The following is a 13,973-nucleotide window of genomic DNA, read 5'->3' as shown; positions in this document are numbered from 1 at the left end:
TAGTGCCGATCGGATCTGCGATCGGAATTTTAGCGGGATCAGCAGACTATATCTCGTTACCGGGCGCTATGTTGTTATTTTCACCTTGGTGACCGGACTCGTTGTCAACTTGTAGAGGTGCTGATTGAGAGTTTGATGTTTTTGTATTTTATCCTCGAATCAAAGATACTCACAAGAACAAGTGTAAAATAGTGTGTGTTACAAAAGTTAGTACCAGTCAATCACTATTATCCTTAGCCCCACGGTGGGCGCTAAACTGTTTACCCTAAAAACGGATAACAATTAAATTTATACGCGGTTTTAAGGATACGTTATGTAACTTGGCACAAATTGAGAGAATATATATATTAATATCGAAATTGACTGTGAAAGAAATAATGCAAACCAAACGAATCGAATAGCCTTGGCCCTCGAATTCGATCACCCTCAAACCAAGTGAAGATTCAACTGATATATGAATAGAAAAACAAGATATTGAAAGATAAAAGAAGGCAGTATTGTTTGTATTGCATAAATGTGATGTGTCTTACAAATGATCAGACCCTCTTTATATAGTAGGAGAGTCCTACTTTTGATACAATTCTAAATACAGTAAGGAATCTCATGATAGGCTAATCAATCGGCCACTTCTTGATACGTGCCGGGATTTCCGTTGCGATCCTCGCCCGATTGCGGATATTTCGGCTCTCCGTTATTTGGCTCGGTAAGCTTCCCTCGTCTCGCTCGATCTCTATCTTGCTCGGTCTCAATCTTCATTGGTCTCTGGGTCACGAGCTCGGCAACCTAACTTCGCACCATGGTTAGATATAACACGAGGTTGAACCTTGATCTATCATGTTCTAGTCTCGATTAGTCATACGAAGAGCAAATTCGATTTTGACCGTATACATTAATATATCCATATGTCACCTCAGTCCACACAAAAAAACAGTCATTTTCCAACCCTATTTAACACTTAGTATCTTTTACTTTGTGGCATATTATTAATTTTTAAATTTTTAGGTGGGTCATATAGTAGTTTTATTTTCGAGATCGAATCTAGTCTCTCTGACATTATTTTTTGTGTGATATAAATGCATACTAAACTAATTTCTCGTTACAGCAAATAGTTTTATAACTTTGACGGAATAAATTGAAAGCTGAATCAACATCTGTGAAATTAACCAAGAATAAAAGCATAGAGTAATGCATGTATGATCACTGTGACAAGCTAGAATCTATAGGGGGTAAGGTGGCATGGATATAGCCACGGGACACATTTTAAATCTGTTGTCATATATTAATAGCTATCGAACAGTAGAGGCTAGAGGCTAGAAAGAGAATGATTCCAATTTGCTTTCTTGATTGGGCAAATAAGAAATAAAGAAGGGTCAATTTTGGTGTGAACAGAAAAAGAAAAAACAAAGTGCAAACAAAGAACAACTCCTGTAGAAGAACGAAGCAAATAGTGCACCATCAACGGATATATATATATATATATATATATATATATATATCTTTTATTCTTAATCGAAAATTTTAGAAGTCCTTAAATAAAGCCTTTTTAGATAAGAAGACCTAATTTGCATAATACAATTTTTATGATATTAACCTAAATTAATCGACGAGAATCTTGAAACAACAGTAAAATTGTATCCATATAGTATATACATCATGTGTTTGAGTTATGAAAGCAGCTAATAATGTTTGTCTACGTTGCACCCCTGAAGGAGCGGTCCTTTCCAACTCTGCATAAATTCGAAACACTTTGTGCTGCTGCTTGTTATTAACCTAAATTAATCACAAGTGATTTCAAGCACTGATAGTTAAAAAAAGATAAAATATTAAATATAGAATTTCCTTAACTTTATTATAACGTTTTGTCATTAATAAAAAAGAGTTAAGAGGGGGGTGTTGTGGGTGGGGAGTTTGAGATCCCAAAGCTGACCACATCGAAAGCAGTAAAGATTAAAGAAAGCTGTGGATTTGGAGGAGGAAGTCATAGTTAGTTGTCCAATCTTAGGTGGTATTTTCCTCCATCTGTGGCTAATTACTAGCCAAGCCGCCCCCAAATAGAGGCTTTACCCTAATAAATCTAACCTAACTTCAGAAGGTACGTAGTTCATAAAATTAGACTGCTCAACAGCTCAAGGCTATATAAAGAATCAAAATATACCAACGTGGGACTTCCAACAAACCCCATATATATGTCTATTGAAGGCAAAAAGCTATCTTCTCCATTATGGAGTAGTGATGCTTCACTGCACTACAAGATAAAAAAAAGCTCTGAAAACTGGGGACGTGATTTTGACTCTTACAAGGGTAACAACAAAATATTCAAGCTCCTCAACAGATTTAACGCTAGTGAAATACTGAAACTATAGTTATATATTCAACGGATTTAAAGATTACCTAGACTCTTCTTTGTAGTAAAAATAAAAAATAAAAAATTCCTACCACTAAAGACTAATACATTAGGTTTCTCGACGTCTAAAATTACAAAAGATATTGAAGTAATCTAAAATTAACATATAGCAAAATTTAGTTCGGTTATATGAATTTATACTGGCATGTATATTCGTCATTTAAATAATTTCATCCCAATATTATACAAAATAAAGATAAAAATATATATCTCTGTATTTCCTACTGGCTTAATCTCTATCGACTAAAGACTCCTGATAAGCATATATAAGACATGAAATAAATGTGTTAACATAATTAAAATATGTGTTAACTAATTGGTATTGTTTATATAAAGTATTAACGCAATACATCTAACGATCGATGTTCCCGAGTCAAATAGCTATTTCCTGCTGAGTTGGAAGAGAAGCTTTACAAGTCTTGAATGTTCTCATTTTGTCTGCAAAGAGAAGAACATGAAGTCATTATCACGATGAGATTTATGATTTATCCATATTTTGGACCCCCTTAACCCTTAGTTTAGTTTTGATTTGATGGCAAAAAGGAAGAAAGAGGATCACTGCATCTCTAATAAGAGAAGAGACAACAGCACATATAAGAGTACACTCAGTTTTCTGATTCAAAGTGGTATTACGTGGACAACTTGCTTATTCACAACCTGCTTGTCTGTCCTTTCTTTTTCAGTTTTCTCCCTTTTTATCTTTCTTTTCTTCCATCTTTTATGTCTTTGAAAAAGCTTTATGTTCACAAAATATCAGCATGACTTTGACGAATTCAATTAGTACTTAATTTCCCTCTCAGGTTCAATTGCTTATATTCAATTAAGAAACATAAATGAGACTTAACTTATTAAATCTTTTTTATTATTATGTATATGTGTGAAAAATTATTTTGACTTAACACAATGATCTCAAGAAATTAAAGAACTGTCTTATTCCGAACACTGCATATATTGTCTTCTTGCTTAAGAATCTGCAAAAAGGTGTAAGTGCTATTTTGAGAGTCCAGCGGGGAAAGGAAAATTCGGATGGGGAGGACTCTCCCTTTTAATGAGCATAATACAGAACAACCTCAAATTAATTGGGACCCATTTCAAAACAAATACTTTTCTAATCATATTCGGATTTCGAGAGTTAAATAAATTATTATTTTATCATAATTATTTTATATATCTTTTAAATATTTTAAATTATTAATTATTATAATTTATAATATTTTTTATACAATTTTCAAATATGTAATTTTTTTTTCAAAATGCTAAAGATGTTATATCCAAATACATAATTAAAATTAAAAATTTTGAATATTGAAAAACTAAAAGTATTATTGTCTTCGTTTCAATTTAAATAATATATATTCCTTATTAGTCTGTTTAAAAAGAATGACACATTCTTATATTTAAAAATAATTTAATTTTTTATTTTTTATTTTACTCACTTTATCTTTAATAAAAAAATTTTCTAGCCACATAAATATTATGACCAATAAAATATTTGTCTTTTAAACTTTTAAAATTCATCTTTTTTCCCCTTAAATATTGTGTCATGTATTAAACAAGAGGCAATGAAAGGACAACTTCGTAGGCAAGGAAAGAGCACATGGTTGCTACCTAGAATTATTACACGCGCCCTCTTCCTAATACTCCTGGAAGGGGACCACACACTCTATCCATCCGCGTGTCGTTCACCCCAAACTCTTTAGTTGCCCAAGGTCTGTCACTGCCACCAATCACCACGCACTTCCTTAACTTTGTCCTATCGTACTATGGGGATCCAATTCTTAATCTAAAATAAAATAGTACTAACATTAATATCTTTATTTATTTTAATATAGCGCATATATATATATATATATATATATATATATATATATATATATATATATCCGAATTAAGGTTCAATTGGTTGCTGTCTGGTGGTTCATTACAAATTGTTTCAGTTTCTCAAAAGATTTTTTATACGGATGAAAGGATTAGTCTACTATCGTATCAATATTTGCAGTAAATTGAAAATGTTAAGGTTAATAGTGCAGTTAAGGACTAAACTTATAAATTTATTTAAAAATATACTAGTACATACAGAATGTATTTATACATTAGCTTTAACATTGAGTACTAAATAAAAAATAAAAAAAAGGAATTACTACTCCTGCTATTATTTCGCTGCACGAGGTGGGAACCCATTTAACGGTAGCCGCCAACAGTTTGTACTAAGCAGAAAATGTAGTACACAAACTAAGAAGTACCATTCCAACAAGTAAACCATTTTATTTTTTTCCACTTCAGGATTTTCACCTATTTGTTTTGGTTTTTACCGTAAAGGATAATGTGACAGGAACCCTTATAAAAGTAGTTTTCCTAATAAATATTGATTCCTTTCTACACCATCGCAAGTCCAAATTCAGTTTTCGGACACCTATTTTAGCCAAAATATTATCGGATATGAATGCATGCTTTATTGTTCGCATCTTTTTGTGGAAGGTCTCGTTAACCTTTTTAGTCCAGGGAATTCAGATAATGTACGTTTGCCTGCTGCATGTTTGCGTGCATACTAGTTAGGATTCAATTCATCTATACAGATTTGATTTGAGTTATCTATACGGTATCCTAACTATGTTATATAGCCGACCAAAGTTAATGCACAATAATAATCAAGTTTATAGTTAAATATTTATCAATATTTAAATTTCTTTTTATATATATATATATATATATATATATATATATATATATATATACGGTCGAAACCGATTTCGGCATTCGTACGAGTGGTCGAGATGAAAACATAATGGACCGAATAGAGTCTTCATAATATCGAGATGGGATCCGAAGAAAGTACAAAACGAGCTTCGAGTTTCAGGGACAGGTCAAATATCGAGTTCGAAGTCATTATTGAGCTCGAGTCTAAATCAAACTATGATGAGAAGCGATGTAATCGAGCTTAAGGGCCAGAGGCCAACCAATACCGACCCCGAGTCAATACTGGGCCCCGAATCAATATCGAGCTCGAACCCACATCGAGCTCTAAACCTGGAAAACGACAGATACCAAGTCCGGTCAAGATCGAGCCAAGAGCCGTTACAACCGCACCTAAGAGAGGGAATATCGGCGAAAACTAGGGAAAAACTGATTTATCATGGGTTCCCCACTATGTATTTTTAATTATATCCAAAATAGGATCTCTCCACTATAAAAAGGGATGACTATTATTCCTGTAGAGGAGGGCCATCAAGTGATTCATACATTGTAACTAAAATATTGTTGATACATTCCTATATTGGAAGATTATCCTTTTGAGCTTCACACATCATTTTATCTTACTTGTTCATAAATTATCATCTTTTCAACTTTACGATTCATGTCAAGTTATATCACATACCCTTAGAACTACGTATAAATTCAACTCATCCGTTTTTCGGGTAAACCAAGTAAACAAAACCTTCGAAGTTCGAGAGGATAGAATGCAAAGGTATTTGGACAAACTGTAGGTAACTTTGCACCGTTTCAAAGAATGGACTTTATATCATGTACCTCGAGAACAAAACAGTGAGGCTGATGCACTTGCAAATTTGGGGTTATCAGTCGAGGAAGACGAGATCAGCTCGGGGACTGTCGTCCAACTCTCGAGATCCGTGATCGAGGAAGGTCATGCCGAGATAAACTCTACAAGCTTAACCTGGGATTGGAGGAATAAATATATTGAATACTTGAAGAACAGAAAGCTCCCATCAAACCCTAAAGAGTCGAGGACCCTACAAATCAAAGCTGCTCGATTCACATTGGCTGAAGATGGAACATTATACAAAAGGACATTCGATGGACCATTGACAGTATGCTTAGGACCAAGAGACACTGATTATGTCTTACGAGAGGTCCATGAAGGCACTTGTGGGAACCACTCCGGCGTCGAATCACTGGTACACAAAATCATTAGAGCAGGATACTACTCGGATAGCATGGAAAAAATCACTAAGGAGTTTGTTCGAAAATGTGATAAATGTCAAAGGTTTGCACCGATGATCCATCAGCCCGGAGAACAACTTCATTCAGTCCTATCCCCATGGCCATTCATGAAATGGGGTATGAAAATTGTCGGCCCTCTGCCGTCGGCCCCAGGTAAAGCTAAGTTCATTTTATTTATGACTGACTATTTCTCTAAATGGTTTGAAGCACATGCATTCGAGAAAGTGAGAGAGAAAGAGGTTATAAACTTTATTTGGGATCACATCATATGTCGATTTGGGATACCCGCCTAAATAGTGTGTGACAATGGAAAATAATTTATCGGCAGCAAGGTGACGAAATTCCTCGAAGACCATAAAATAAAAAGAATATTAACAACGCTGTATCACCCTAGTGGGAACGGACAAGCCGAATCGACGAACAAGACTATCATTCAAAACATAAAGAAAAGGTTGAATGACGCTAAGGGGAAATGGAGAGAAATTTTACCCGAAGTCCTTTGGGCATATCGAACAACATCAAAATTCAGTACGAGGGCAACCCCGTTATCCTTAGTATATGGCTCCGAGGACTTGATTCCAGTCGAAGTCGGGGAACCTAGTGCCAGGTTTTGACATACAACAGAAGAGTCAAATCGCGAGGCTATGAATACTAGTCTCGAATTATTGGATGAAAAACGAGAAGCCTCTCTCATCCGATTGGCCACCCAAAAACATCGGATCGAAAGATACTATAATCGAAGAACCAATCTTTGCCATTTTAAAATCGGGGGACTTAATGCTAAGGAAAGTCACCCTCAACACCCGAAATTCAAATGAAGGAAAACTGAGCCCGAACTGGGAAGGACCGTATAAGGAACTCGAAATCGTCGGTAAAGGATCCTACAAGCTCGGTGTTATAAACGACAAACAACTACCAAGCAACTGGAACGTGTCGCACCTAAAACGATACTACTGCTAAGGTACGACCCTCCCATGTTTATTTATATTTCGAAACTAACCCTTGCAGGAGTTCGACCAGGAACATGGATGGATTATTCAACACGAAGCCTTATATCTGAAAGCACGCGTTGCACTCTTTTTTTCTTAGACCGGTTTTATCCCAAATGGGTTTTTCGGCAAGGTTTTTAATGAGGCAACCATTGATCGTGCTATCTTAGAACAATTCAACAGTATTTGAGGCCTCTTTACAATCAATCTCGAATACTGGGGGGCATCACCATCGAATAAATCATGTTCAATACAAGAAAGTTACTTCATGACAAACAGGGTCTCGATAGGGAAAAGTGTAAGGGCCAAATGGTAAAAAAGAACCATGCCCGCATAGTTTTACTCGAACCTTAGCTCAAAACACGAACACATGTATAATGACTTATAAAGAGAAACTTCTTCTTTACCGATATCTCATATTTTGGAAAGTTCGTTCTACTTCATGATTCAAACAAGCCTACGGGCTATATTACATCGAATCCGAGCAATCACTCACACGACCACTAAGCCTACGGGCTATATTACTTTGAGTTCGAGCAGTCACTCACTCGACCTCTAAGACCACGGGCTATATTACTTTGAGTTTGAGCAATCACTCACTCGACCACTAAGCCTACGAGCTATATTACTTCGAGTTCGAGCAATCACTCACTCGACCACTAAGCCTACGTGCTATATTACTTCGAGTTCGAATAATCACTCACTCGACCACTAAGCCTACCGGCTATATTACTTCGAGTTTGAGCAATCACTCACTCGACCTCTAAGCCTACGGGCTATATTACTTCGAGTTCCAGCAATCACTCACTCGACCTATAAGCCTACGAGCTATACTACTTCGAGTTCGAGCAATCACTCACTCAACCTCTAAGACTACGGGCTATACTACTTCGAGTTCGAGCAATCACTCATTCGACCTCTAAGCCTACGGGCTATATTACTTTGAGTTCGAGCAACCACTCACTCGACCATTAAGCCTACGAGCTATATTTCTTCGAGTTCGAGCAATCACTCACTCGACCTATAAGCCTACGAGCTATACTACTTCGAGTTCGAGCAATCACTCACTCAACCTCTAAGACTACGGGCTATACTACTTCGAGTTCGAGCAATCACTCACTCGACCTCTAAACCTACAGGCTATATTACTTTGAGTTCGAGCAACCACTCACTCGACCATTAAGCCTACGAGCTATATTTCTTCGAGTTCGAGCAATCACTCACTCGACCAATAAAATCTAAGGGCTACCTTACTTCGAGTCCGAGCAAGCACTCACTAGGTTACAAAAACCACAAGGTCTGAATTCGATCAAATTGCCTAAAGCCTTATGTAAACCTTCATAAGGCATGAATGAAACAAAATCTTCACAAGGTAGAGAATAAAACAAAGGCAAGTCGGGAAAAGAAAAGATCTTTATATATATATACAAGAGTGTTTACAACGTCCGAACAGGACCCTACAAAAAATCAAAATAGAAACTAAGGGCTAAGTTTCTTGGTTATCTCCGGGGGCGGTCTCTTCTCCTTAGGGCTCCTCCCGGCTCTCGGACCCAATCTCTCTCACATCATCATCGTCGTCATTATCATCGTCATCATCAAAAGCCAAGGCTTCAGCATCGGCTTCGAGCTATTTAGCCCTTTTTATCTCTTCGGTGAGATCTAAACTTCGAGCATGGATCTCCTCAAGAGTCTCCCTCCGAGATTGGCATTTAGCAAGTTCGGCAATCGAATGTGCTCGAGTTTTAGTGGCCTCGACTGCCTTTCTTGCATGTACCTGAGCAGTTTCAGTATCGGCCCGATAGACGGCCACGAATGTATCCGCAATAGCCTTTGCTTTTTCGGCGTCAGATTTGGCCTTGGCAAGTTCGGAGGTCAACCGAGCCTCGAGCTCCTCTATTTTTCTCGCTTGAACCAAGCTTTTCTCCTTCATGCCTTGAAGTTGGATTTCGGCCGATGATAATTGGGCTCGAGCAGTTTCTTTTTCTGCGGCGAGACGGTCCATACCTTCTTTCCATCCCAAGGCCTTCGCCCTTATCATATCGACCTCCTCACGAAGCTTCCCAATCACCTCAAGCTTCTGTTGCAGCTGTGAGATCAAAATATTAGCCACCGTTCTAGGATCGAACCTATGTGTTTTTAAAATTATCATTACCTGCTCGGTTAGGTCAGTCTGGTCTTGATGAGCCTTGGACAACTCAGCTCGGAGGTCCTTGATTTCTTCTTCCCTTTGCCCGAAGAGGAGTCTAAGGGCGTTCCTCTCCTCTATGACCCATCGGAGGTCGGCCTCGTACCGACGCAACTCAGCTCGAGACTGAGAACATGCTTCTCGATGAACTGTTGTGGCCTACGAAGAAAAAAGAAAAGAAGTTAGAAAAGAATAGCAAAAATAAAAGTGGTATCAACGAAGGGAGATAGAGCTTACCCGATTCAGAGCTTGTTGTACTTCACAGAAAAGGGCCGGCGCATCACTAGGGCCAACAACATCCTCGATGCCAGTAAACAAATCACAGAAGGGGTCCTCCTTTTTATGAGACCGGTTTATGTCGAGGGCCCCCAAAGCTTGGGCTTCCCGAATCGCCCCTTCAGAAAAAGCAGGGAGAGTGGGCGAGTCTCCGATTACTATTGCCCCAAGCGACTCACTTGGGTTGTTCTCCTCAGTTCGGAGAGCTTCAGTACCGGCCCCTTCTGATATGCCCACCGTTTGTTGACTTCGGTGGGAAGCATCCTCGATCTCTAACAATTTGGGGACTCTATACGAATCTTTCTCCGATATCTCCTCAGTCCGAAGCGGAGCTTTATAAACCACTATCGATTCGGCTGCCTTTGGGGCATCGATGGTTTTCTTCACTCGGGCCACCAGTACGGACCCGTCGTTTTCTTCTTCTTCTTCTTCGTCTTCATCCCTTAGACGCAGAACTGATTCTACGGTCAAAGGGATGGTATTCTTCCTCGGCTTACGATCCATCCTCGTCTTAAGTTGTGGATCCTCAGAAGTAGAGGCCCTTTTTTCTCTTATGGACCTTCGCCGGCTTCGAGACCTGGGCTGGCGTCTCTTCATCACCAGACGGGGGCCTCAAAACCGCATCTTTGCCCAGGCCTACTCACAAAAAAATTGGTTAAGTATATGAAAAACATTTCGTTCGAACTATCAAAGACATGAGAAAGAAGCTTACTATGATTTTTGGCCTCCCATCGGCCCTTTGACAAATCACGCCACGAGCGCTCGGCGTATGTGGAGGTCGAAGCCAAGTCCCGTACCCAGCTCTTAAGATTAGGAACTGCACCGGGCATCCAAGGAACCGCTACATCGCAAAAGAGGATGTCGGTGAGAAAGAAATGAAGGGGAAAAACAATAAGAGATAACGACAGAATTACACTTACGCTTCATGTTCCATTCCTAGGGAAATGGCATCTTCTCGACCGGAATTAGGTCCGAAGTCTTCACTCGAACGAACCTTCCCATCCAGTCTCGATCCTTATCCCCATCTATGCTCGAGAACAACAACTTGGTAGTCCGGCGCTGGAGTTTTATTAACCCGCCTCGAAAGAGGCGGGCGCTATACAATCTGATAAGGTGATCAAGGGTGAAAGGCATCCCCTCGATTTTGTTCAAAAAGAAGCGAATCGGAATAACGATCCGCCAAAAAGAAGGGTTGATTTGGCCTAGGGTTATTGGGTATTTACGGCATAAATCGATGACAACAGGGTCGAGGGGGTCCAATGTGAAAGGGTAAGTATACACACTTAAAAATACTTTCACATGAGTAGTAATATCTTTCTCGGGAGCCGGGATTACCACTTCTTTGTTCTCCCAGTTGGAATCTTTCCTTATCTATCCGAGATGCCCCTCGGTTATCGAGCACATATACCTCGATATTGGCTCGCATTGACCGGGAACCGACGAGCCTTTATCGATCTTAAAATTGGATGTAAGAACACACGCCTCGGGAACACACTCCTCATGCCGTGGCTCCACCGATGTTTTGTCTGTAACAAGTTGTGAAGAAGAAGCTTTTTCTTTTTGAGGAACAGTTTTAGATGTTTTCACCATTATGGATTCAAAGATTGAAAATAGAAGAGGATGACAAAGGTTTTTAAAAGAGAAATTTTGCAGTACAAATAACAGAAGAGAGATTTTGCAGTAAAAATCACAGAAGAGAGATTTTTGTAGTGAAAATCACAGATTTACAGATGAACTCAGAATGTGCGAGAAAGAACTTTGAAAATTTAGAGATTGAAGATGTAAAAGTGATAAATGGTAAAAAAAGGGGCTATTTATAGATTGAGCAATGGCGGTTTAATATCAGCGGTGGTCGACCACCGTCTGACACGCATGAAATGCCTTGGTAAACTGAACCAACGAGACAGATATCACGTACGTCATGGTCGGGCTCAATACAAACGTCAGTGTGCATCTAATAGTATCGTTGAAAAATCACGTCGTTTCTCGCCACATCCTTCCCGAGAAACGAGGGGACTATCTGTATACGGTCGAAACCGATTTTGGCATTCATACGACTGGTCGATATGGAAACATAATAGATCGAAGAGAGTCTTCATAATATCGAGATATGATCCGAAGAAGGAACAAACGAGCTTCGAGTTTCAGGGACAGGTCAAATACCGAGCTCGAAGTCATTATTAAGCTCGAGTCCAAATCGAACTATGATGAGAAGCGATGGAATCGAGCTTAAGGGCCAGAGGCCAACCTATACCGACCCCGAGTCAATATCGAGCTCGAACCCACATCGAGCTCTAAACCTGAAAACCGACAGATACCAAGTCCGGTCAAGATCGAGCCAAGAGACAAGAGCTGTTACAACCGCACTAAGAGACGGAATCTCGGCGGAAACTAGGAAAAAGCTAATTTATCGTGAGTTTTCCACTATGTATTTTTAATTATATCTAAAATATGATCTCTCCACTATAAGAGGGATGACTATTATTCCTGTAGAGGAGGGCCATCAAGTGATTCATACACTGTAACTAAAATATTATTGATACATTCATATATCGGAAGATTATCCTTTTGAGCTTCACACGTCACTTTATATTGCTTGTTCATAAATCATCCTCTTTTCAACTTTGCTTATTTTTCATTCTTTGTAGTCAATATTTGATATTTCTACTGCTCTTCACGATTCATATCAAATTATATCATATACCCTTAGAACTACGTACAAATTATATACACTTTATACCAGTCATTGATTATCTCATGTTTGAGTTGTACACTGCGCGCGCACACTCTCTCTTGTTTTTAATAATGAACGATAATGGTTTATTAGCAGAAGAAATAATGAAAGTGGAGATGTGTCAAACTAATTTGGAGGCCATGGCATGCACGGATAGACCTTTGTTTTTAAAATTGAGTACTTAAAATATCATGTAAAGTATACCACACTAACAGTAGTCACAAACATGGGAAATTACTGCCCTAACATCATGGGAAAATCGATCACGGTATCAAAAAACCAATCAAAGTTGATCGGTTATTCAAAATATTTTAATTTTTAATTTTTTTTTTTTTTTACGAAATCAACCAATTTTGGTCGGTTTTCTTTAGCGCAAAAATGCGGGGAACTATTTTTGAGTTCCGCGAAATTTCTTTTTCAATAAACCGACCAACTTTGGTCGGTTTTTCTTTTAAAATAAATTAATATTAATATTAATATTAAAAAAATTGACCAAAATCGCTCGGTTAATTCGGCCGGTCATTTTAAAAAATCGACCTAATTCGGTCGGTAATTTTTTTTTTTATAAAATCGACCAACTTTGATCGGTTATTTTCGTGTGAAAATACAATTAAAGAGTATAAATGAAATAAAATACAGTCTTCAAACAAAATGCACCAATGGTCTAGTGGTAGAATAGTATCTTGTCACAATACAGACCCCGGTTCGTTTTTCAGATGGTGCATTGTTTAATTACATAATTAAAGTACCGACCAACTTTGGTCGGATTCGGCAATCTTTTTTTTTTAATTTAATTGACCGAACAAAGTTGGTCGGTAATTTTCAAACAACTTTGGTCGATATGCCCTTCCGACCTTCAAAATACCGTCCACACGTAAATGGTCGCGTTTTGGATGTTTTTGGCCATTATCGACCCACTTTGGTCGGGTTTTTTGGACGATTTTGCTCGGATTTTTAGTAATGTAAGCTTTAAAAAGTGGTTGCTATATTAAGAAAGAAGGATAAGATCACTAATAAGAGTTAAGATAATTTACTATTCTAGTACTGTTCCTATACCTATTCCTGTGAGGTTAACAATGGTTAAACTAAACTTAATGGTTGGTCATGAGATAGGATAAGGATACCAACAGAGTTAGCAGTGGAATGAAAAATATTCTTTCGTCCTCTCGATTCGAGTACTTTTCAGCGTGACATCATCTTTATTAGGGAGCGTTTTATCCCACGTGGAATGTCTCGGACGAATTCAAATATAATTGAGTTTCAATATAATTATCGGACACACGGAATAAGAAAAAAAGAAAAAAATTAGGATAAGGATGAAATGTGAAAGAGAGATATAGGAGATTCTAGCTCCTAGGCTAGCAGCTGCTTTCAGTTGATTATTATGCCCCTTGTTTTAAGGAAAGTTGATTATTAATTAAATAA

General features: G+C 38.2%; 1 protein-coding gene across 1 annotated transcript; it reads right to left on the bottom strand.

Moving 5' to 3' along the window:
- Window positions 1–8,980: 8,980 nt before the first annotated feature.
- LOC138905693 (uncharacterized) lies at window positions 8,981–10,318 on the bottom strand. Its single transcript, XM_070194214.1, has 2 exons — window positions 9,776–10,318; window positions 8,981–9,697 (listed from the first exon to the last, which is right to left on the bottom strand). The coding sequence occupies exons 1-2, from the start codon at window positions 10,316–10,318 to the stop codon at window positions 8,981–8,983; spliced, it is 1,260 nt and encodes a 419-aa protein (XP_070050315.1).
- Window positions 10,319–13,973: the final 3,655 nt, after the last annotated feature.

The sequence above is a fragment of the Nicotiana tomentosiformis genome, chromosome 2, assembly GCF_000390325.3.
Source record: "Nicotiana tomentosiformis chromosome 2, ASM39032v3, whole genome shotgun sequence".
Classification (NCBI taxonomy): domain Eukaryota; kingdom Viridiplantae; phylum Streptophyta; class Magnoliopsida; order Solanales; family Solanaceae; genus Nicotiana; species Nicotiana tomentosiformis.
The sequence above is the reverse complement of the archived record's forward strand: the minus strand, read 5'-3'. Positions and strand labels throughout refer to the sequence as shown.

Coding starts and splice junctions, on each gene's coding strand:
- LOC138905693 (XM_070194214.1), bottom strand. CDS start 10,318: ATGGATCGTAAGCCGAGGAAGAATACCATCCCTTTGACCGTAGAATCA. Junction 9,698..9,775: donor TACAACAAGCTCTGAATCGG/GTAAGCTCTATC, acceptor TTTTCTTCGTAG/GCCACAACAGTTCATCGAGA.